Source organism: Notamacropus eugenii, chromosome 1, assembly GCF_028372415.1.
Source record: "Notamacropus eugenii isolate mMacEug1 chromosome 1, mMacEug1.pri_v2, whole genome shotgun sequence".
Taxonomy (NCBI): Eukaryota; Metazoa; Chordata; class Mammalia; order Diprotodontia; family Macropodidae; genus Notamacropus; species Notamacropus eugenii.
Window position 1 is genome coordinate 130,085,714 of NC_092872.1, and position 25,301 is coordinate 130,111,014.

The window sequence follows — 25,301 nt, forward strand, 5'->3', positions numbered from 1 at the left end:
GTAATCTGTTCAAGCAGAATTGAAGATTTTAGGTTGATTTTAAAGATGCTTGAACTTGGCCAAGAAGCACAAACCCACAAGATCACAGAGCTAGCAGGGACCCCTTTCTTTTATGATGAACAAACTGAGTCCTGGAAAGATGACATTATTTCTGTACGTCACATGCCTAGTAAGAGGCAGAGCTAGGATGAGAAATAAGTCAGGCGAAATGGGGATTCCCCTTCTTCCCCCCTGCTCTCCATGGTGTCTATCTCCATAGAATTTGGCTACTTTGAGCATTCAAATAGCCCTTTTTAATTAAGCTTATGCTTAAGCCATTAGCCACTAGCCATTTTTAATTAAATTTCCAAGACAATATAATCTACATATTGATGAAGGCTTGGTTTAGAAATTAGCTTTTCTCTTCATAATCCTTAAATAACAAATAAGATGTTTGGTATACTCTCTACAGAGCCAACTAGGTCCATTCCCTGGAAGGCAGACCACCAGATGTAAGTTCCAGAGGATGTTGCTGTTGCCTCCACCTTCCCAAAGGGTTAACAGGGAAGGTTCCTTTCCCCACTACCTCGGCCTCTCCCCACTTCTTGGACCTCCATTGTCCCCAGTGGAGGCCAGTCCTGGGCAGCATCAGAAAATTCTGATTGTCTTAATTTAACATCAAGGACTCTTAACCTGGTCTCCTTGGACTCCCAAGGGATCAGTGGATAGATTTCAGAGGGTCCATAAACTTGGATGGGGAACAGGATTACATCTTTTTCAATATAATCGATTTCCTTTGTAATCCTATGTATTTTATTTCATGCATTTACAAACTTCTGAGTAGTATATAGCCTTCACCAGACTGTCAGAGGGGTCTATTAACATGGAAAGGGTTAAGAACCTCCATCTTATATCACAACGGTGTCACCTTACTCCATCCTTGTAAAGGTATAGGAATGGAACAAGGAAGACTCTACATTTTCCATATTGATACCATGGAAAGAACAGACATACCAAGGACCATATAGTCAGTATCAGAACCATTGAGCCAATCAGTAAGGAATTTATTAAACTTACTGTGTGCCAGGCACTACGACAGGTATTGATTATGCAAAAATAAAAGTAAAACAATTCCTACCCTCAGGAATTCTATCAGGTCAAACAGCATGTCCTAAATGAGAGCCCAGGTTTTTCCTAACTCCTATATATTTTATCGCATTCATGTCATAAGATTTTACGTATATAGATTTGATTGGAGTCACCAAATGAGCTAGAAATGAAATTGTTCGTCTTCAGTTGGCAATCCATATTGTGCCTATTGGACATCTCCTTAGATCCTAATTAGTTTGGAATATTTTTCCAGATCAGATTTTTTAGTTTTTTTAAGCTTTTAAGGGGATTAAGGTTTATGTTCTAATCTGGCTATTTCTCCCAGAGTAAGAATGTGCTGTAAGGGGCAGAGGAGAGGACTTGAAACTAGCACCAAGTCTCAGCCAGGGTGAAATTCTCTTGTCCTTTCATGGCTGTGCCACCATCACAGAATCAAACATAGAGAACCTAACTAATATGTAAGATAAACCAAACTTTCTTGGAACCTTTGAGAAAAACACTGCTTATGGCACATTTTTCAGTGGCCTTAGGCTGATAGATTAGAATAAATCTGTTACATATCTCATTTACCTAGATTTCAGCAAAGCTTTTGATCAAACCATGACATCCTTATGGACAGGATGAAATGTCAAAGAACAAATGACCATACAGTTATTTGAATTTATAACTACTAAATGACTGGATTTGAAGAATAGTCATTAATCCGTTCATGCCACCTTGGAAAAAAGTCTTTGGTGGAGTATCCCAAGCATCTGTCCTTGGACCAGTGCTGTGGAACATTTTTATCAATGATTTAGGATAAAGACACAGATGGCAGGCTTATCCAGCATGCAGATGACACAGAGCTTCGAGGGATAGCTAACACATTGGATGACAGTCAATATCCAAAGAGGGAGAAAAACAGGCTACAGTGTTGGTCCAAGTTAAAGAAGAAGCTGAATAAGAAGAAATGTAACCTCGTACGTTTGATTTCAGAAAACTTTACAAGTACGAGGTGGGCTTTAGCAGTTGGTATGAAGAAGATTGTAGGTGTTTTAGTGGATTCAAAGCTCAATATGAGTCAGCAGTCCAATAGCGAAGCAGCCTCCCAACACACACACACGCGCACACACACACGCGCACACACACACACACACACACACACACACAATCTGAGGCTCCATTATGAGACATGTGATGTCCAGTATAAGGAAAGGGAGAGTTTTTTACCCTGTCCTACTCACACTACATTTGGAGTATAGTGTTCATTTTCATTTGTGGGTGCCACACTTTGGAAGGTGATGAGTATGATGAAGGACCTCAAAGTCATATCATGTGGGGATTAATCAAAGGAACTAAGAGAAAACTAAGAAACTTGAGAATATTGAGGTATAGATGTGACACTTGTCTTCGGGCATTTGTAGGGCTAACATGGAGAAAAAAGAATAGATTTGTCTTGCTTGGCCCCATAGAATAAAACTAGGAACCATGAGTGGAAGTTTTGGAAATGTATATTTAGACCAAATTTAAGGAAAATGTTCCTAATAGTGAGAGCTCTCCAAAAGTAGAATGGGAAACTGTGGAACCTAGTGTGCTTCCCCTGCCTGGAGAGCTTCTTTTCAAAGTTTGGATAGTCACCATTTGTCTGTGATGTCTTGGTGAGGATTTTTATTCAGGAATGACCAGATGACCACTGAAATTCTTCCCCACTCTGAGATTCTGGGAACTTAAAGTTTTTATTCAGTAGGTATGCTACTGAACAGGTAGCAATTCAGAAGAAATGTAAGATATAGCCCAGGTCCTCAAGGAACCGATTGAAGTGATGTCAGACATACAGGAAATAATATGAGACTATCCCAGAAAACATTTTCTTATTAGAGAAGGATCTTAGGAGATATTGCTGTCGAAAAATGATTTGGGGCAAATAAGTCACTGAACTTAATTCAATCCTCTCTAGGATTGAGGTCGGGTTTTAGTTTCCCTATCCGTAAAATGTAGGCATCAGACCAACCGCTAAGACTTCTTTCAGCTCTCTCCTATTATTCCACCTATTATTATTTCCTAGTCTTTCTTTCCTTCCTTCCTTCCTTCTTTTCTTTCTTTTTCTTTCTTTCTCTCTCACTCTCCCCTCTCCCTCCCTCCCTCCCTCCCTCCCTCCCTCCCTTCCTTCCTTCCTTCCTTCCTTCCTTCCTTTCACCTTAAACCCAGTTCACTCTGAAGCTCATAGATTGGACCACAATAGGTTCCTGCTCAAGCTGTACTTAATGGCTGTATTTTGGGCCCTCCTGGCTTACCGTGAATGTCAGTTGGTAACCGTTGCTCTTTGAAACAGCAATCCTGAGGATATTCTCCACCCAGCTTGATTTTTTTTTTTCAAATTAATGGGACCATCCCTTGACTCACTTCTTAAAGAGGCCTATTCACTGAATGAGTGTTACCTCACTCTAAGTGAGTACCTGAAAAAATAGGGCCAAGGTCTCCCACTGCATCCTGAGCCATCTCCAGTCATCCTGATGAATATCTTGCCACTGGACCCAGATGGCTCTGGAGGACAAGTGAGGCTGGTGACCTTGCACAGTCCTCCCTCATTCAAATCAAAGTCAAGTGCAAGTCACGTCATTATTTATCTGATGGCATGATCTTCTTCGAAAATGAAGGACAAACACATTATTCTACCAAGCCCATTTAAGACAGGATGTATTTGAATGGTTCAGACTATTCAGGCTACAAGTGTTCGTAGAAGGGGGAGGTCATTAAGGGGATGAACAAATGGAAAATTTCTCATGGTGGATGTGGAATTTGAGCCAGTCTCTTAAGCATAGGTTGGATCTGGATAAGTTGATTTGGGGGGAGGGGGAGAAAGCACATCTCATCCATGTGGAAGGATCAAGATGAATAAGCATATAGGGGCAGTAGTTTGCTCATTTGTGGCCTGGGGAAAGTACAGAGGTCAACCTGGCAAAAGCAGTCGATCAATTAACAAGCATTTCATAATTGCTAATCAATCAATAGACATTTGCTAAGGCACATACTCTGTATTCCAGCTACTATGAAATTGAGGCAGTCCCTATTCTCAAGAAACTTGGGTGAGACAACATGTATGTATATAAGCATATACAGAATATTTTGTTAAAACTAGATAGTTAAATACAAGACAGGGAGGGAAGGCACTAGCAGGTGGGTAATATATAGGTATATATAAATATTCAAGGTGATTTTTTTTAATTTGTGGGAAGGCACTAAGGACTTCGGTGACCATGAACAGCTTCATGTTACGGTAGTGCTTCAGCTGAGCTCTGAAAAATCCAGGGATTCTAACATGATATTTGGGAAGAAATGAATTGAAGTAGGTAGTATGGAGCTACATTAGAAAAAGACCATCAGAGCAGTTAAATTCCTTCTTGGGCAAGAAATGAATGTGGATAGCTTTTGGGAATCTTGGAAGAATGGCTGATTTTTGAGAAGGTCTGGGATAATTTTACACTAACTACATTAAGTAGTTAGTGTGACCAACTACCTTATCTCCCTGTAGGATGGCGCACACTTGTAACATCTATGATTAGGTTGGCTAGTTCTCTGAAGTGACTGATGCCATTAACCAGTAACCCATTGCCTTCATGTATACCTTAAGCACTATTTCAGATGACTTTGTAGGCTAAAAAATAATCTGATGAATGAGATCAATATCTTTTCCATAATATCACCTTATATTTGTAGCATGTTTTGTGCTTTTCAAAGAACTTTTTCTGATATTGTCCCATTTGATCTTTGCAAATTTTACATCAGGAAAGGTTTTGACAGAGTATATGGAAGCTTTACAAAAATATGTGACTTATATGAGACAAGTTTTATGCCCATTTCACAGATGAAGAAACTGGCCTGGAGTGTTTTAAATGAGTTGGGTATATAAGTTTGTGATAGGTCTAGGAGTGAAACCAAGATCTTCTGATTATCAAGTGGTTATTAAATAATTATCAGTGTTCTTTCATAATTAAGTATAAACTTAGTAACCATCAGCAAAAAATCTAAATATACAAACAAAAATAAAACAGATTGTCCATAAACTTATAAACTTTCCAATACATATTCACAGTTTGTTGTACATTCATCTTAATAAGAGTTACAAAATCGCCCCATTTCTGTATCCCTTTCTGAACTTTTGAAAGACTTTTTTCTCTGGATTTTGTTATCATCGTCACTGTTTTTCTTTCGTTCCTCTCCATTACTTTCTTGTTAGTGACTCCTGGTGACTATACTGTCCAATAACTTGTTTCGTGTCCTTTGTGTCTTGTGCAGATCTGCAGCCTGTCACATACTGCGAGCCTGCCTTCTGGTGCTCCATCTCCTACTATGAACTGAACCAGAGGGTGGGGGAGACTTTCCATGCCTCTCAGCCTTCCATGACAGTAGATGGTTTCACTGACCCATCCAACTCGGAGCGCTTCTGCCTGGGTTTATTGTCCAATGTGAACAGGAATGCAGCCGTGGAGCTCACCAGACGACACATTGGTAAAGGCACCCCCCAGTTCCCTGCCCACCTTCCCCCAGTAGGCTTGAGCAGAGGGACTGTTTTCTGGGGAGCAGCGGGAAGTGAGGGCCCTAATCATCGCTCCTTTCTGGAGAAAGACAAGCAGCATCAATTGCTTTGACCAGATTTTCAGCGTCGTACCCCACTGTTCTCTGGGGATAGTCCTTCATGGATGGTTGTCTCTGCTTTTCTCCCTACCCTTTTCCCTCCTTTTCCTAGATATTTCCACCTAGAGATATAACATTTCTGGGAATTTTAAAGGCAGGAAACAAATGAACTTATCTTGGGAGAAGAAAGAGATGATGGTAAAAAAATGCGTGCAACATGGGTTGGGGTTTTTTTGTTTGTTCTTTAAGCAGCAGGTGATGCACATGGTGTTGCAGCAGAAAGAATTTTAGATTTGGAGTCAAAGGACTTGGGTGTAAATCCCAGCTCTGACACTTTCTATATTTTGTGACAACTTCTCTGGCCCTCAGTTTCCCCATCTGTAAAATAAGGGGATTGGACTAGATGACCTCTAAAGGCCCTGCCAGCTACAAATCTGTGATGGTTTGACTCTTTGCAGACATAGTCATATAGTTGAGAAACATAAAAATGTATCATGCATGCGTATAATTTGACATACTTGTAAAATTACTGTTATATTTAGAGATATGAAGGCAGACAGAAAAGAAGCCAAATTGAGGAAAACATTTTAATATGTGAGTGTATGTTTAAAAAGCACAATTTCTAAAAGGGGAAAAAAACCCAACTTGATTTTTCTAGGCTTTAGCATCTTTATTCCTATACTCCTTTCTAGCTCCCAGCTCAGACAGCACAGTTGCCCACCTGCCTTCCTCCAACAACCGTACAGTTATCCTTTCCACATCATGACTTTCCCCATTGTGGTTTCAATATATATCATGGATCGGCATAAGAAATCAAATGAATATTTGGGGGGAGTTTTGCAGAAGCCACAGATGACATTAGAAGGTCAACAGATGACATGGAAAAAGTTTATAAACTCTGACATGCACAAAATATGTTTAGTATTATATCACATCAACATATTTAATCTTTTAATATCCTAATAATTCAGGCTTCTTCTCTAGGATAAAGGGAAGGCCAAAATATTTTATGCGGATTTTTCCAAATCATGGAGGTGCAGAGTCTCTAACCCCCTTGATGTGGAAGAATTAACAGTGTTATAGTCCTATCCATCAGCATCTCCTATGTCCTCTAGATACAAGTGCAATAGAAATGACAAAAGTAGAGTGGTGGAAATAGGAAGGGCAGAATGAGCACATGAAGCTTCCTTTATGCCAGCTTTCATTTTTAATATGCTCAGCACCCCAGCATGTGACATAGGGCTTACTTCTCTGATCTCTGATCTCTTCCTTATTTTTAGGAAGGAACACAAATAGTGACCCTTCCCTTCCCTACAGGAGACAGAAAACATCACTGGGGGGGGGGGGGAAGGAGACAGAGAGAGAGAGAGAGAGAGAGAGAGAGAGAGAGAGAGAGAGAGAGAGAAAGCATGTTAGAGGCTTTATGTAATTGGATTTGAAACAAGTTTAAAAATAGTTTGTCCATCTGGGGTGAATTTAAAACAAGATGGAAAATTGTATGTTAAGCCTATGGAAAGTTTTTTTTTTTAATGGAAAGTTGTTTTTTTTTTTAAGTTTGCAGAGGGTCGGGAGGGACGCATGTATGATCAGATTCAGTAGTCACTACCTAAAAGCCAAAGGGTTGGAACCCAGAAGAAGGCAGGGAAAGGTCTGCCCAATTTGGCAAGATGTTCAGAAAGCCATTCCTGTTTCTGAGCTGGTTATCTTTTGTGAACTGAGCTTCTCTTTTTACCTGAGACTTTTGAGAGGGTGTTGCGTTAGTTATGGGGTTATAGCTGTGGAAAAGTCACCTTGTCCATTCTTTTCAGTCATGTTCTCAATTACTTCTCATCCTTTTCCCTCCTTGGAGGTGGGGCAGAAGCGAAACATAAAAGCTAGACATTTGCAGGGCATTCGCTATCTTTTTTTATGGCCTTTGTTCAGATTCTGGGGGTGGGGAGATAAAGTTCCCAGGCCACCCTTGGCCTTTAATTGAGTATGTGAGTTGGGGCAAGGAAGGTGGGGAGAGCACAGACTTGCTTCTCTGTGCCTGAATCACAGTCACAGCTGGTCTTGCAGACTGACAGGGAGGACAGTGGCTGTGCTTTGGTGGTGGGAAGCCTCAGTATTTCCACTGGTGTTTGTTCCGCAGGGAGAGGAGTGCGACTCTATTACATCGGAGGGGAGGTCTTTGCAGAATGCCTCAGCGACAGCGCCATTTTTGTTCAGTCCCCCAACTGTAACCAGCGCTACGGCTGGCACCCGGCAACCGTCTGCAAGATTCCACCAGGTAATCCAGCCCACAGGCCCCTGGCTCCCTGCCCTTATTCTGAGAACCCCAGGGTATCTGAGTCCATTTCTTTACTTCTCAATCTTTCTTTGCTGTTTGTGTTTGCACAGCTGTCTTCTCATCGATTCTCCTTGGTGGCTTTCATGGAGTTCCTTAGGGGCAGAAATGACATTTATCTAATTGTATTTAAACAGTGGTCAGCATAGTATCATGTGTCCAAGGGATGCTTAATAATTACTATTTGCTGACAATGCAGGCTCTATAGAGTCTACTTAAATTGAATTTTAACATGGATGGCTTTTGCTGGTTACAGTCTTCAAGATCCCCTTAGCCGTGTACCTTATTGGATGAGAACAAGATTGTAGCTCAGGGGAGATTGAGGCTGGTTGCTGGAGATCCTGGAATCCTTGGTGTAGACCTGGAAGGGTCCTTAGCAGTCTTCTTATTTGACTCCTTTGTTTTACAGAAAAGGAAACTGAAGCCCAGAGAAATTGCCTTGCCCAAAGATAGTTAAGTGGCAAAGTCTGGATTTGAACTCAGTTCCTTTGCCTCTGAATGCAGCCCTCTCTCATGTGTTTCTCTTGTTCACAGCCCGTGGTATCTGACTTACAGTTTGTGGCATATATTTTTGCCTCCCCTTTTGTACTGGTGTTATCAGATTTGCAGAGAAAGGAACAAATCAGGAGTCCCAGAAAACATACAAGTTGGAACAATGTTTGCAGTGCAAATTTGAGAATAAGTTGGAATTTGGGGGAATGGGGATGGCACTTGTGGCAACTGCAGAAACAGAAGTGAAGGGAAAAAACACAAGTTGTGGAGGTACCATGGGCACCTAGGTGGTACAGTGGATAGAGTCAGGAAGACCTAAATTCAAATCCAGTTTTAGACAGTCACTAACTGTGTGACCCTGTGCAAGTCATTTCACCCTCTTTGCCTCAGTTTCCTCATCTGTAAAATGAGCTAGAGAAGGAAATGGCAGACCACTCCTGTATCTTTGCCAAAAAAAATTGAGGCCACAAAAAATTGGGGTCATGACTGAAAAACGACTGAACAACAGAGGTCGTTATAAGGGCAGACTTCTAACAAACAACCTTTCAGAAAGCAGAGTGGATTATATTGGAAGCAGTGGGCTTCATTGCCCCTTCTTTATCCCCAATAAAGGGGATAAAGCTGCTCCCCCCACATCAGGGAAAAGGCAGAGGGGGCTTCTCAGTGTGGCAGAGGGCCTCTCAGGTACTCTCCACCTCAGAGTTCCTACGTCTCTTTTCCTTTGAAGATTTTCCAGTTTTGATCAGTTCTTCTATTTATTGTTGTTTATCATTTTCCCCTTGAAGGGGAGGGGAGACAATGTGGACCACAGGGCCCCCAATGGTATTGGTTAGTAGATAAAAGGTTGGTGTGTTCTGCCTGTCACCCTTTGGGATATGTGCCATTCATTTTTCGTTCTCTGATTTACATATTCCTGATACTAAAAACAAAAGGATTTCAGTAAAAAGGGGTTTAATTGGTGATGGTTCTCCCCTTTCCCCTTGCCTTTTATAACTGAATCCTTAAACCCACTTTTTTAGAGATCTTTCATTCTATGGCAAAGAAATGAAAAGCACTTCTTCAGTTAACTAAAGAACTGCACAGACACACACCACACACACACACACACACACACACACACACACACACACACACACACACACACACACACACACACACAGCCAACTTCTAGAGGGTTTCTAGCTTGCTGTGTAGAAACAGAAACTACTAGGGGCCCATCTGCCAGGTTTCTTCCTTTGTTAATTTGGAGCCAGTGTTACCATTTTAGTTTGCCTATCAACAGAGCCAGCCTTCCCTGCTGACAGCATAAAATCTCCTAGTTATCGATGCATCAAACTTCACTCCCTCTACTCCTTGTACACCCCCAAATCAGCATGAATTTGGTCCTGCTACTCGCTTTGTTGGCTAAAGCAGTGATACAGCCTATTCACTGTGCTCATTTTCTTCTGCTGTTCCCATCCCCTCATGTGGAGGTGTTCTAGTGTAAATACACACTTCTCTATGCCTCTATTGTGAGGGGCAGAGAAATTCTTGGGTCCCTTTGTCAGTACACTAAGCCTTGGAAACTAGGTAGAGAGTGTTCTTGAGTTTGTGTAAAGTTTGATTAAGTCACCAGTCTCTCAGTGGCTCATGGTCCATGGGAGAAAATCCTAGTGCCCTCTTGAATTCCATTGTAAGTACCAGCTAAGCTGTCTTACTGGCCCGTTAAAAGAAAATGCTTCATGTTTTCTAGTCTCTGGGTTATCTCTGCCCACACTGTCCTGGCCATACGAAATGTTACCTCCTTCACTGAAGCTTTCTTTGGTTGTCTCAGCCAGAAGAAAACATCAGAGGATCATGGATTTATCAGTCAGTAGACATTAAGAGCCTGCTGTGTGCCAGGCACTGTGGGATACAATCAGAGGCAAAGGACAGCACGTGCCCTCGTGGAGCTCACAATCTAATGGGACCTGGAAGGGACTTTAGAGGGCTATTGTTTCAACTTTCAAGATGCCCCTTCCATCTTAAGCTCATCACCTCTCATCTCACTTGTTGTTCAGTTGTGTCTGACTCTTCATGACCTCACTTGGGCTTTTCTTGGAAAAGATGCTGAGGTAGTTTTGTCATTTTCTTCTCCAGCTCATTTCATAATTGAGGAAATTGAGGCAAACAGGGTGAAGTGATTTGCCCAAGGTCACACAGCTAGTAAAAGTCTGAGCCCAGATTTGAGCTCAGGAATATGGAATACTGCAGAGGATCTCTAGGCCAACTGTAAAGTTTTTGTCTTCTGCAGAAGTGGAATTCATCATAATGATTTTATTATCCTGGATGCCTCCCCTCCCTCCTCCATCTCCTGTACTGATGCAAATCCCAACTAGACACTGGGCCCACATCTTCCCTATAAAAGCCTCCTCTGACCATTCCAGCCCATTTTGACCTTTCCCTTCTCTGAAGCCCAACGTGCTTTCTACAGTGCAATCCACTGCCTTAATTCCATACTCATAGATTCTTTAATTTTGTAATCTATGATTTTATTTTATAATTTAATATATATTTTAAATATATGATTTAATAGACAAGATATGTGTATCTTGTCTCTTTAAATAGAATATAAGATCCTTGAGGGTAGGGACTATATTTTATACTAATTACAGCACCCACATACCCCCACCTCCGCAACCAAACATGAGACTGATCAGGTAACAACTTTTCAATAGAAGCTTTATGGAGATTTAACTGTGTATGTAGTACCTACCATGTGCTAGTATTATGCTAAGTGCCTTTTCACTTAAAGCATCTTATCTGATCCTCACAACTACCCTGAGGTGCTAATTATTATCTCCATTTTACAGTTAAGAAAACTGTGGCAGACAGAAGGTTTAAGTGGCTTGCTGTGGGTCACCCAAAGCTAGTGTCTGAGGCAGCTGGATCTGAACTCAGGTCTTCTTGATTCCAGGCCCAATATCCTTTGCTACTCTGAGTTTTCTAGAGTTTACCTGGTAGAGAAGAAGATTTAACCCAAACTCTCTTGAGGAAAAGAGATACTATTTTGGTTTTGTTGGCAGGATGCAACCTGAAGATATTCAATAACCAGGAGTTTGCTGCCTTGCTGGCTCAGTCTGTCAACCAGGGCTTTGAGGCTGTTTACCAGCTGACTCGGATGTGCACCATTCGCATGAGCTTTGTCAAAGGCTGGGGAGCTGAATACAGGTCTGGTCTTTCTTTGGTTTGGGGCTTTACCTTCCAAGATTGCACATCTCCAAGGGGGAATTGTAAAATTTTGAATGCTGGGGCTGGTGGGGGCCTTAAGAAAATCACCTAGTCCAATTACCCTTCACTTTACTGATGAAGAATCAGACACGTTGAGAGTGGAAGGGATTTGTCCAAGGCCATGAAGACAGTGGGACCAGAGTTGAGACCTCCTGACTCTCAGCCTAGTCGTTCTTTCCCCTTATAACATTTTGACCAAAATGTTTTAAAATTGCCTGTCACCAAAAAGTTATGTGTTTCTCTTGCCTTCCCTTGCCTGGCCCCTCTACACTAGAATCAGGAAAACTGAATACACTGGGAGGATAATCCCTGGTTCTTAGAAGGATGTGAAAAATGAGAAGCAGGAATGATGAGAAGGTGGGCTTAGCATTTGTGAAGGGAGAAATAAAACTGCTTAGGAATTGCATGCTTCTTAAGGTGGCTCTGAGGGTAACCCAGACAAAAAGCCAACGAACGTCACTTTGGCGTGCAGTCTGTTGCTTTCAATTTCTCCTAGATCCATAGATTGTTCAAGTTTATACCGTAAAATTCACATTTTTAAAAAAAGCATATAAACAGGCATTCTCAGCTATGCAGAGCTCTTTCCCCATCCTCCTCCTTCCAGTCCCCATGTCTCAGAGCAGACAGCAGAGGGACCAAAGCATCAGCTTTGTGAGCCAGTGCCTCACAAGTCATTCTTCTCTTTCTCTTCATTTTTCCAGATGTTTGCAGTCCATTTTGTTTTGCAGTCATTCTGCACCCTGGCCAAACCTATTTCATTATTGGCTCTAGGCCACAGCTTATAATGAAATCCAGATGAGCATGACTTATGGAAAGTTAGATTCTCATTAGAGTATTTCAGTCAGTAAAACCCCTCATCTCAAGTTTACCATACCTTAGCTGCTGGTTCCTTTCTTTTCCTCAGTGGCCCGAAGCACGGAACCATGGCTTGTGCAAGGAACTGATTATTGTGAATCAGTCTGCAAGCCAAGATGGGAGATAACTGACCATTCAAACAACCAAGGTGTCTAGACCTTGTGAGCTTTTCTCTCATCGATTTCATGGGCTAACTCCTCTTCTAGCAAAGTGCCCAAAGGGCTGTTTAAAAAGTAACCCAGGATGGGGAATTAACCTAGGGGAAACACATCAGCCGACATGCTGCCAGCAGTTTGGATTGTAGGTGTGAAGATAGAAAGTTAGAAACATTGTGTGGAAGGTGAGATGGAGTTGGAGATGTGGACATGGGGTAATAGGCAAGGTAGAAAAATAACACAAGGCTAGAAAATGGCCAGTTCAAGTTCAGTTTTGCCCCTCGTGTCTACAACGGCTGACCAGACACAACTGAGCTTGACTTTGGGGAGTGGATGGGGGATGATGATGATCTGTGTTCTTCTCCAGACCCATTCTACTTGGTCAGAGCTTCACATTAAGAGAGGAAAATGGTGCCTCCAAGTGGAAATCCTCACAGGGATTGGTGCTGCATCAGTACCCTTTAATCCAGAGTACTAGGGAAAAGCTCTGTAAGGCAAAAGCCCTTTCCTCAAATTGGTACACAGAGGACACTGGCAGCGCACCCATTCCTACAGGCACATGTACACACACACCCCATCACCACCAACTGCCAACTCCAGTTAGTCTACCTAACGGGACTGAGGGTGTGGCCCCTTCCCAGAACAATCCTGCTTTCCTACTGTAGACATGCCAAGAAGAGAATTAGGTTACAACTCTTCTCTTATTTAAGCAACTGAAGGCTCGAATTCCTAGTCTTCTCACCTTTAGTTGGCAACCACATTAATCCCTAACAAATAGCTACAGCTCAGAGGAAGCCTTTTGGAGCTTGCCTCAGAGCAGCGTCATCTCTCGGCACCAATTTAGAAAGTACTTTGGGGAAAAGAAATGTGTGGCGTGCCTTGATTTTTTCCAGTAATTGTTCCGTGGATTTCTTTACTTTAGTCCTCGTAAGAATTTCCAAAATAATGCAGAAGTGAATTGTTTCAGTGTAATAGGGAACTTGAGTGCAAGTTTTAGGATTGACAGGCAGTTTGTTTTAATGACAAAGAAATTCTTGGTTCAGATAGACGGATATAACCTCGGTACCCCACTTGGTCTTGAATCCAGGTTTGAGGGTAATTAGGAGACGTAAGAACCCAACAGTTAGAAGCTGCTGAGATTATTGGCTAGATGGGAATTTATTCTCCTGGTGAAGATATCTTTCAGCTCTGCTCCTTGCCGAGTTATTAGTTTAGCAAATATAACTTCTCTTCTCGTACCCCTCCCCCTCCCAAGCCCCAGTTCATTTTGGAGGAGTTCAGTCTGTTTCATTGGCGTCTCCCTACAGAGCACAGTCCAAAATGTGGTAAGACTGGATTCCTGTAGAAGGCTGTCACCTAAGCAGAAAAGAATGTTTGGACTGTGATGAGACCCTTGGATATGTTTGGTTTTGAAAGTCTCTCTTTCTTTGTCCCTTCTTTTATTCTTATAGGAGACAGACTGTGACCAGTACCCCATGTTGGATTGAGCTACATCTGAATGGTCCTCTCCAGTGGCTGGATAAGGTCCTCACACAGATGGGCTCCCCTAGCATCCGATGCTCTAGTGTATCTTAGAGACATCTAGAAGGAATGGGAATGGGGGGGGGCGGGTGGAGGTGTTGGTGGTAGTGGTGGTGGTGGGTGGGGTGATGAGGGAGGTGGGGAAATCTGAGACTCATTAAAAATGGGAAGCCTGTTTAACTGACAGCTATCAAAGAAGAAGCTTTTCTCCTCGACCAAAGTGATATTGACACTTTAAAAAAGTCAACCAGATACGGAGGCAGTTTTTGAAAGTAGCTATCCAACTCGGCCACTTCTGCAGATCAATTAGGAATTTGGCTCATAGCATGAGGTGCCATAGAGTCAATTCAAAGCACATGTTCATCATACTGGTGAAAACAGACTTTGGTTCAGTTGTCTTGAAGCTGGAAGGTGGTATTTTGCATCCCCCATTGGCCCCTTTCTCCCCTGTCCCTTTCCCCATCCCCCTTGTCCTCCTTCAGCGATGGCTTTCTGTGGGGGTCACCATCTAATAAGAAATACCCATCTGTCTAGGATGGAAAACAGAAACTCTTCTTTAAAAGGCATTGCTAGGAGGAAATGCTGGGTTTGCAGTGGAAAGGGGAAACTGTGTCCTGTGGCTTTCTCAACCCCGCTCTCCAGGCAGTTTGGCAAGAAAGGACACTTCAGCTGAGCATTCCTGAGACCTGTCTCTTCAGCAAGCTGTACTATGGAGACCACCTTTGATGTCTTACCTGTCCTCTCTGCACACTAGCTGAAAGAAGGCAAGTGTATGCAGTAGAAACAGTGATACATGCACAAGGGGGTGGTGGGGAAAGTTGGTGAGAACCATTTCCCTCTTCTACAACTCGCCTAAACATTTTGTTTCTTACTTTAAAAAGTTGGAAAGACTAGTCTAGGTTCTGTGCATATGTGATGTATAGTTCATATTATCACATTAATCTCAAAGAGATTTGAATTACATTAACTATTTACATGAAGCAAAGGACACGTCATGAGTAGTTGTTTTTGGCTAGAACAGCACTACACTGAGTGGGTTTCCAATCATTTGCAAAAGAGCTCACTCCATATCCTGATGCATTTGGCCACTGCTGTTTAATGTAGTCAGTTGCATTAAATTAACATTTTATCATATCTTCTTTTAAATGTTTATTTTTTAAAAAATTCCTCAGTTAAGACATTGACAGGAAAGTCCCTGAGAGAGGAAGGAGGAGGAGGAGGAGGCAGGAGCTGTAAACTTTTTGCAGCCATTACTTGTTGGAGGTGAAATTTTCCCAAGCTGTGTTTGGGAGATGCTAACCCAACCCTTTGGAAGCTAATTCATGGCTGTGAATTGACCAGACATTTCTTAGCATCTCAGATCAAGCATCAGCATAGAAAAGGCTACTTTGAAATCTAACACTTCAGAAAATAACAAGCTTAGTGTAAAGGTATCTGTTGTCATTTCTGTGCTGTGAGATTCTCTAGCTAAATATCCATAGATGATCAACAGCAATGCTGGCAGTGAGTGTGGCATAAGCGTTCTTGCTGTTAGAAACCTAGCTGAATAAACTACTATAAATAAATGCTTTCAACTGGAAAAAAAGGAACCCCTTTTCTCTCTCAGTGACCTTTTGTAGCATACAGAAGACTGAACTGTCATCTGCAATCCATACTTTATTCTTTGCTGTCTGATTATTGCCATCTTAAATGTCTCATCCAGGATTATTGCATGGATTTGTGTCAGGGAAAAAAAAGGATTTCCTATGGAAATCCTTCTTATTTAGGCAGGTGAGGGTATGTGGCGGGGAAATCTCTATTTCTGCCAAGCAAAAACCTCGTGTGCCATTTTTTAATGTTAGGAGTTCAGGGTGCTTTGGGAACAGGGTTCCAACAGTGGATGAGTTCCCAGCTCCACGCACGAGTTCCATAGACCCCAAAGGGCTTAGGAAGACTGGTGATAAAGGAGCTTTTAACAAGATCCGTGCCTGTCGTCTTGAAGAAGTTCTTCTATATTAGTACCCAGAGCAGATATAATCCAGTGGCTTCACTGGAGAGAATTAGGCACTACAGAGTATCAGGGTTCATGCCTGACAAAGAAACAAGAAAGCCAACTTTCTGATCAATTCAGGAAGCCGCCTAGGTATCTTATGTTTGTGCTTCCGTGTTTGTGACATGAGATTAGTGGCATGCAATTTTCATTTCATTTTCTAGCAGAGCTTCAATGATGCCTTTCAAAAGCCATATGTAGTTTCTTAGTCTTGGCATTCTTCAGCTGCTGTTCGGTTCTAGAGGGAAGGTGCCTCTAACTCACTGATTGCTCTCGTCCCTATTTGCACAGCTATGCTCTCTCTGCCTTCTCCGTTCATGTACACCCTTAGACACGGCTCACTTATGGAAAGCATCCAAACAGTAACTTGGGGAGATATCTCTAGGATGTAGTAGAACCTTAGCACCATGGGGTAATCACATAAATTTTAACCCAAACTTGAACATCATCTCTTAAAATCAATTTCATTACAAAAAAGTAGATTGGGAAGCAGTATCATTTTTAATTACAAAAAGGTAGATTGGGAAGCAGTATCACTAGAAGTAAAGGATATCCTGGGGACTCAGATACTTGTATTCATTCTTATTTCAGCTTCTTCAGTTGCCAAAAAAAAGTTTTCCTAATTGGAATATCTGATGTGGGACTTTTGCACATCTTGGATTTTTTTCTAAAAGAACTGATAGAACTGAGGAAAGAGTACAATCTGGGGACTGTTAACAGTTGGATACATTGTGTTGCCCAGTTTTACATGTATTTTGTACAGGTAACATTTTAAAGGGTGGTGTTCCCTTTTTATATTCTCAGTGTACATGTCATGATTCTGCAGTTTCTATTGACACTAACGAAAGGGGCAGTGGGCCATAGGATGTTGTAGTCAGTATCTCCAAAGGCTTTATTGCTTTCCCCACCTTTCACTCCCATCCTATCCCTTACAACTATAGCTTGCGACTTAAGATACATGTAGCACACACATGTAGGTAGATGGCCCAGCCTGTTTGTATTACAGGCCTGTACTGAATTTATCATCTCAATTGGCTGTCCTCTTGGCAGGCTTCATAGGAGAGCAGACATTTTTTTTTGCTACAACTCTAGTGACAGGTATTTTGATCCTCCGTATAAAAGGAGTTAATGACACATGAGGGCAGGGCTGCTGGCAGACTTTACAGTTGTCCTTGTGTGTATACTGTTTTTTTTTTTTAAATTGAGTTTTAAAAATTATTGTTAATTGTAGTGTGTACTGTTATTCATGCCGCTGTGCTCCACCCCACTTTTCTAGTGTTTGGCTATTTTCTAGTCCCATGTACATTTACTTTGTGCCCCATAATCCCCTTCTTCTCCCCTCCCCCCAAATAGTGTGCATGTAATTCTGCTAGGGATGCAAACATCTGACTTCATTCTTCACTTCACCAATATGAGGTGACATTTATGAGGATCTCTGATAGATCACTGCCTTTTCAGGGCTATCCTCTGTAATAGGCCAGTCTACTTCCTCCTTACAGAGTTCCTAACAGTGCTGTACTTTTCTTCCCATGAATAAGAAGGCTTAGAGAGCAAAGGAATTGAAAAATATGGAAAGGAACCCCAAAAGTGAACATGGAGCTATTACAATGTTCAGAGGCAGCATATATTTTGACTTTAGTTCCATCATAAAAATGGTTCCAAAGTTGCAATTTGACTTCAAAATGAACCTGGGTAGAGAGAGGAAAGGACGGACAGTCTGAGAAAGGAGAACATCAAAATATAGGAAAGGCAAATTCAAACAGAACACAGAAATAAGGCAGCAAGTCACTACACGGTGATTTCTCATCCATACGTTAGGTTGAACTCAATGGCCTCTCAAGTTCCTTGAGGCTCAGAAATCTGTGCTCTTGTAAAGTGTTTTAAGGATCTCAACTACATGTTCTGGAGGGAAGGGGCCAGAAGGAAGGAAAATCTTAGGGGGCTCCTGCCAATTGCAGAACAATCTAGATAAGTGTCACTGAACTGAGAATGAAATCAATGGAGAAAATGTGTTTCTGAAAAGTTGTCTGGGAATCAAATCCTATCAATCAGGTAAAGGCAGACCTGTCACGATCAAAACTGGATTGCAAAATTCTCAGTGATTAGTAATTAATTTTTCTTTTTGTATGATAAAGTGAAGTGTACTCTAGCATATCAGTATTTTCATATTTATGTAGTAACTTCTTAGAACATTCAGATGGATCATAACTATTTAATTTCTGGAGAGAATTGAAAAGGCCTTCCTACCATGAGAGTAGTGGTTGTGAAAATCTGGGAGTATAGACAGCCCTAAGCCTTGTTCCATGGTCTGGTGGTTTTATACCATGTGCCCCCAAAAGCCTCCTCTATAGGCTTGGATACTGACAGCAATAGATACAAATGGGCAAGAATCTGGCCCAAGTTAAGGACTGTGGCCATTGTTCTAGCTGGGTTCCGCTCTGCACTGAGCCTTCTGGGAAGAAGAAGGCTCAAAGTGTCCCAATGACTTGTGCCACCTTCATGTTGAAGGGCTATTGTAAGCCTTTTATTAGTGTGCGGTTGGAGATGGCCAACATGATCAATCTTCACCCACTTTCGCTGTCACATCCAAGTTGTGACTGACTCTTAGGAGGGGTGGGGGGCTGGTTGTGTGTGTTCATTATCTTTGCTTCTCAACCAAGCCTGGCCTTTTAATAAATAGCTATGTAAGAGCATGTGTGTACTTAGTGTTTTAGTTTTTTTCTAACTTTTTTATTCTTATGAAAAGAGCACCTGTTTGTTAAGCATAGTACCTCTATTGTTAAAGATCTGTATGCCTTCTCCCTCCCTCTATGATATGAAACTGTTAATTGTCATTCTAATAAACTGTTCATTAAAAAAAAATTGATCTGTTGAGATGACATTCTTTTGTGGGCCCCTATCTCTGACCAGAAAGTGTTTTAAAGTAGCTGCCCAAAATCACAGCTGCTCTAGTGCTACGGAGAAGCAGAAGGTGAAACTTTTAACAGCAATAAAAATGTACCTAGTCCTATCCTATCATACACCTGTGTGCAGTATCTCCAGCAAATGTTTATATGCTAAGGGTACAAACACCTGGCATCTGGTTGGTGGCTATTTAAATGATAGCCTGATTTGCCATCCTCATTCTTTACCCAATGAGAAAGACCTCTGCTCACCTCAATATCTATGAATCTAGTACTTCTAATATGCACACCTTCCAGTGAGCGAAGGGCAGAGTCTGAGCTTTTCACAGGCATTAGGATTGGGCTGTCAGCATCTGTTGTGTTTCCCATCTTTGGTTCGCTCAACTCTGACAGACCCGGCAGGGTCTATGGTGGAGCACTTTGATGTGTCTCTAGTATGCAAAAATCCAACTATTTGGAAACTATGTCTGGAAATTCATTTACAGCATTGAAACAACTCACTGAACAGATTCCCAATGTCCTTCAGCTCTGGTTAACGCCTTTTGTTGACTTATAGCTGGATGGAACCTTAGTCTATTATACAATTGGCTCCCCCAATGTTTTATTTTGAATTCAAAGGACCGGAGCTAGAATTTTAAACTCTTTCTCTTGATGGTTCTTAAATTATCTGAAGAGAATGTAGAACAACAATTCCTTATTTCAGAGGTTTTGGGATTTTTTTGAGGGGAGAGGTGTTTTTCAAAGAATGAGTACGAAAGAGATATCTGAATGATTCTTTTTACATGTCAGTTCTTCTAAGAGCTTCACTGAGTGATGAGTGTAGTTACCTCTTGCTTTAGATCTTAGTGACATGGAGGGGAGAAGAACTTACACTAGACACCAAGTAGTCTCTTTTAATAGCTTTAACTGATTTGATATTCCATTACCTGTGTATGAAGCCTTATAACTATCAGGCCAGGCACACAAGACTAAAAATGCCATCGATTATCATCCATAATCTTGAGATCCTGATGAAAATATCCTTTGAAATTAAATGTCAGTGTTCACTATACATTAGTGCCTAGGCTTAACTGTACTTTTCTTCACAGTAAAGCATTATGGCCACTTGATCAATGAGGAATGAATGATCAAACAGGAATGGATGGGAGAAAGGCCAAAGGCTAAGAGATCTCATGGGCAAGGAGTATATTGGGAGATAGCAAACTGGGAGAATTTACTTATTAATTAGATTTCTAGAATTTCTTGCCAAATATATTGACTGCTAGGTATAGCTTTAATTGGATTGTAAATGTTTCATCTTTTTAATTTTAATACATAGTTTATTTTTCAGTTCTTAACATTCATTTCCACAAGAATTTGAAATCAAAATTTTCTCCCCATCTCTCCCCACCCCCCACCCCAGGAGAGAATGCACCTCCATCCCTCCCTCCCTCCACTCTGTCCTCCCTTCTATTACCCTTTTTCCATCCCCCTTCCCCTCTATTTTCCTGTAGGGCAAAATAGATTTCTATACTCCATTGCCTATATTGCTTAATTTCCAGTTGCATGCTAAAACAATTTTTAACATTCATTCTTAAAGCTTTGAGTTTCATATTCTCTCCCTCCCTCTCCACCTACCCTCATTGAGAAAACAAATATAGGTCATACATGTGTAACAATGCAAAGCGCTTCCATAACAGTGACGTTGTAAAAGAATAACCACATTTCCCTCTGTCCTATCTTGCCCTTCATTTATTCCACTCTCTCCCTTGACCTGTCCTCCCACAATAGTGTTTGCTTCTGATTATCCCTTTCCCCAATTTGCTGTCCCTTCTATTATCTTCCCTCTCCTATCCCCTTCCCCCTTGCCTTCCTGCAGGGTAAATAGATTTCCATATCCAATTGGGTGTGTGTTATTCCCTCCTTAAGCCAAATCCCATGAGAGTAAGGTTCAGCTATTTCCTTTCATCTCCCCTCTCTTCCCCTCCATTGTAAAAGTTCTTTCCTCCCTCTTTTATGTGGGATGATATGCAACATTCTACTTCTCCCTTTCTCTTACTCCTAGTACATTCCATTCAATAGTAAATTTTATTTTCTTAGGTATTCTCCCTTCATATTCAGCTCACCCTGTGCCCTCTGTGTGTGTGTGTATGTGTATGTATATATACACATATTCTCTCTAACTACCCTAATACTGAAAAAGGTCTCATGAGTTACAAATAACATCTTTCCATGTAGGAATGTAAACAGCAACTTTGATGAGTTCCTTAAGGCCTCTTTCCTGTTTACCTTTTCATGTTTCTCTTGATTCTTATATTTCAAAGTCAAATTTTCTGTTCTTGAAAGTCGAATTTTCTATTCAGCTCTGGTCTTTTCAACAAGAATACTTGGAAGTCCTCTATTACATTGAAATTCCATTTTGTCCCCTGAAATATTATACTCAGTTTGGTGGGTAGGTGATTCTTGGTTTTAATCCTATCTCCTTTACCTCTGGAATATCATATTCCAAATCCTTCAATCCTTTAGTGCAGAAGCTGCTAAATCCAGTGTTATCCTGATTGTATTTCCACCACATTTGAATTGTTTCTTTCTGGCTGCTTGTAATATTTTCTCCTTGACCTGGGAACTCTGGAATTTGACTACAGTATTCCTAGGAGTTTTTCTTTTGGGATCTCTTTCAAGAGGTTATCCGTGGATTCTTTTCATTTCTATTTTACCCTCTGGTTGTAGAATATCAGGGCAGTTTTCCTTGATAATTTCTTGAAAGATGATGTCTAGGCTCTTTTTTGATCATGGTTTTCAGGTACACCAATAATTTTTAAATTGTCTCTCCTGGATCTATTTTCCAGGTCAGTTGTTTTTCCAATGTGATATTTCACATTATCTTGTTTTCTCATTCTTTTGGTTTTGTTTTATAATTTTTTTTGTTTTGTAATTTTGTTTTGTAAATTTCTTGTAGTTTCTCATAAAGTCACTGGCTTCCATCTGCTCCATTCTAATTTTTAAAGAAGTATTTTCTTCAGTGAGCTTTTGAACCTCCTTTTTCATTTGGCAGATTCTGCTTTTTAAAGCATTCTCCTCCCCATAGGCTTTTTGGACCTGTTTTGCCATTTGAATTAATCTATTTTTAAAAGTATTATTTTCTTCAGCATTTTTTTGGTTCTCCTTTAGCAAGCTATTGACTCGTTTTTCATGTTTTGCATTGCTGTCATTCCATTTCTCTTCCCAATTTTTCCTCCACCTCTCTTATTTGATTTTCAAAATCCTTTTTGAGCTTTTCCATGGCCTGAGGCCATTGCATAGTTTGGTTTTTTTTGAGGTTTTGGATGTAAAAGCCTTGACTTTGATGTCTTCCTCTGATAGTATGCTTTGTTCTTCCTCATCTGAAAGGCTGGAAGAAAATACTTGTTCACCAAGAAAGTAACCTAGTATTATTTTTTTTCCCTTTTGGGGGCATTTTCCCCATCAGTTACTTGACTTTTGAGTCCTTTGTCAAATGGAGGGTATATTCTAGGGACCTGCAAGTTCTCAGTTCCTCCAAGGTGACACAATCAAGGGACAGGGGTTTACTCTTCTCTTGGCCTGCACTCTGGTCCATAAGCAACCACAAGCATTCTTTTCTGCCCTGGATCTGCGAGTAGGATTCCCTCTCGAGAGCCTCCACCAGCTCCACCATGCCAGTGCTCCTCCTCACCCCAGGATCACCACTCAGAACTGAGACCCAGTTCAGCTGCTCAATTCCCCCAGGTCTGTAGGCCAAGGGCTCCAAAAGTGGATGCTGCTGCCAGAGGGGCTGCCACTGCCCTGCAGCCAGGCCCAGGGCCAGACAGCACTCCCCTCTCACCCAGGTGAAAGAGCCTTCTTACTTATCTCTGAAGCCATCTTTGGCATTTGTGGGTTGAGAAATCTGGGAACCAAAGCTGCTGCCCATGATTCTGTGCCCTGAAGCCTGCTCCAGTCCTGTCTGTGCTGTGCTGCATGCCAGAGCTGGGCTGTGCTCTACTCTGATCCCAGTGATAGACTATTCCTGTTGGTCTTCCAGGCTGTCTTGGGCTGGAAATCTCTTTCACTCTTTCGTTTTGTGGCTTCTGCTGCTCTAGAATTTATTTAGAGTAATTTTTTATAGGTATTTTACGGGTTATGGGGGAGAGCTGGAACAGATCTGTCTTTCTATTCCACTATCTTGGCTCTGCCCCTGTTTCATCTTTTTTTAAAGAGGTAAGAGAGGGGTTGTTTGGGTTTGAAGGGAGATAAGAAGCCAAAAATGACTTAGAAAAAAATGAGGTTTGGAAGTTTTTGTGGGGTTTTTTCCCCCTTTCTGTATTCCAAGGCCATTAATAACAACTAAGTCCACATTTGGAATCTCTGCTTTTCCAAAAAGAAAACAAGGTAGTGTTACAAATCATTAATGTCTGGACAACTGTGCTAGTCAATTCTTACTTTCTACTTTAATTATCCATTCCTTAAAACTGGGAAACATCAGAAGAATACAAGGAATAAAATAGATACATTATGCGCACAATCTTGGGTAAATGTCCAAATTTAAAGGTCCAGATGCATGAACAATAATAACCAGGTAGTGTGCAGGAGATGGCTATGAGAAACTCCTCAAGGCCTGCTCTGAGTTTCATTTTCCACAAAGTTGTATCAGGAAGTTACTGATACTGTGGAATTAGTTCTGATCCACAAAGAAGGGGTGCTAAAATGAAAGGGATGAAAGCTGTGGGAGAATCTGCCCATGTCATCTTACCGAGGTAGTGAATGAGCAAGTAAATGCTGTGTATTATTATTAGCACCTCTCCTAAAATTTAGAAAATTACATTTCAAGAATCTGAAGGGAAATGTTTGGCATGATTCTATGGGTACACTCTAAAAGGTAAGATGATTTAAGAGGAATAGAAAACTCTCAAGAAAAATGATAACAGAACAACCACAAATGATCTGGATGAGAGGAAAGGGGGAACATTAAAAGAGAATGATGTTGCTTCGTAGGGCACTATCCAATGTGCTTATAACTTCAAAGACTGTGTACAAAAAATCAAAAGGACTCCAAAAAGAATAGTGTGAACCTGTAAGCATTAGAGATACAAAGAAAGGCAAACATTTCCTGCCTTCAAGGAACTCACATCCTAATTGAAGTGACAAAATAAAAGCTAAGTATATGCAAGAAACATACAGGGTAGATGGAAGAATCTTCAAGGAAAGGCATTAACAATAATAGGCTCCTTAAAGAAGGTGAGATTTTTAGTTGAGTCATGAAGCTAGGGAGGCCAAGAAATGGAGACAAAGGGGACACACAAAATGCTGTTTAAAGAACAGGAAGGAGGCCAGTATCACTGGACTGCAGATTACATCACGGGAAGTAGCAGTGTAACATGACTAGAAAGGAAGGGGCTATGAAGCACTTTAAAACCCAAATAGCACATTTTATTTTGATCCTGGAGGTAACAAGGAGCACTAGAGTAGGGGGATGATACAGTCAGACCTATAGACATGGGAAAGCCCTCACTCAGGAGTCAGAGGACCTGCATTCAAATCCCATCTCTGACCCTCCTTGGATGAACTTGGGCAAGTTGCTTAATTTCCCTGGATTTCAGTAGTTTCCCCATGACAGGGTTGAACTTGATCAAGGTCACTGATCCTTCCAACTCTAGATCAACAATCCTTAAAAAAATGCAAAAGACTTTTCAAGATATGTATGGAACAAGAAGAACAAGATCTATTACTAGGGTCAGATGACATAATTATGAAAGCAGAATTAACAATGCAGTAGATTCATAATCAGATGAAATGGGTTCTCGAGATCTCCTCACCTATAAAATGAGGATCCTGGACTAGCTCATCTCTATCATCATCAGGTACTGTCTTACTTGGTTTGCATTTGTATCCCTAATACATAGCACAGGGTTTGGCACATAGTAAACACTATTCTTATAGTTCCAACAATTATTTTGCTTGAGTCTTGCCTATTAAGGAGAATAAGCTACAAACTGTAAAATATAAAAGAAACAATTACGGAGGAATAAAGGCCAAGATAAATGAAATGAAAGAAATTATTTCTGTAGTTCAAATGAGTGAATTTCCTGAAC

At 41.1% G+C, this 25,301-nt stretch overlaps 1 protein-coding gene across 1 annotated transcript in view; it reads left to right on the plus strand.

Moving 5' to 3' along the window:
• SMAD3 (SMAD family member 3) overlaps nt 1-19,192 on the plus strand; it is a 159,622-nt gene extending 140,430 nt beyond the window's left edge. Inside the window, exons 6-9 of the mRNA XM_072614793.1 lie at nt 5,365-5,577; nt 7,835-7,972; nt 11,566-11,710; nt 14,232-19,192. Of these exons, the coding sequence (XP_072470894.1) occupies nt 5,365-5,577; nt 7,835-7,972; nt 11,566-11,710; nt 14,232-14,355 (620 nt within the window). The 3' untranslated portion in view covers nt 14,356-19,192. The remainder of the gene's footprint in view (nt 1-5,364; nt 5,578-7,834; nt 7,973-11,565; nt 11,711-14,231) is intronic.
• The last annotated feature ends 6,109 nt before the right edge of the window (nt 19,193-25,301 follow it).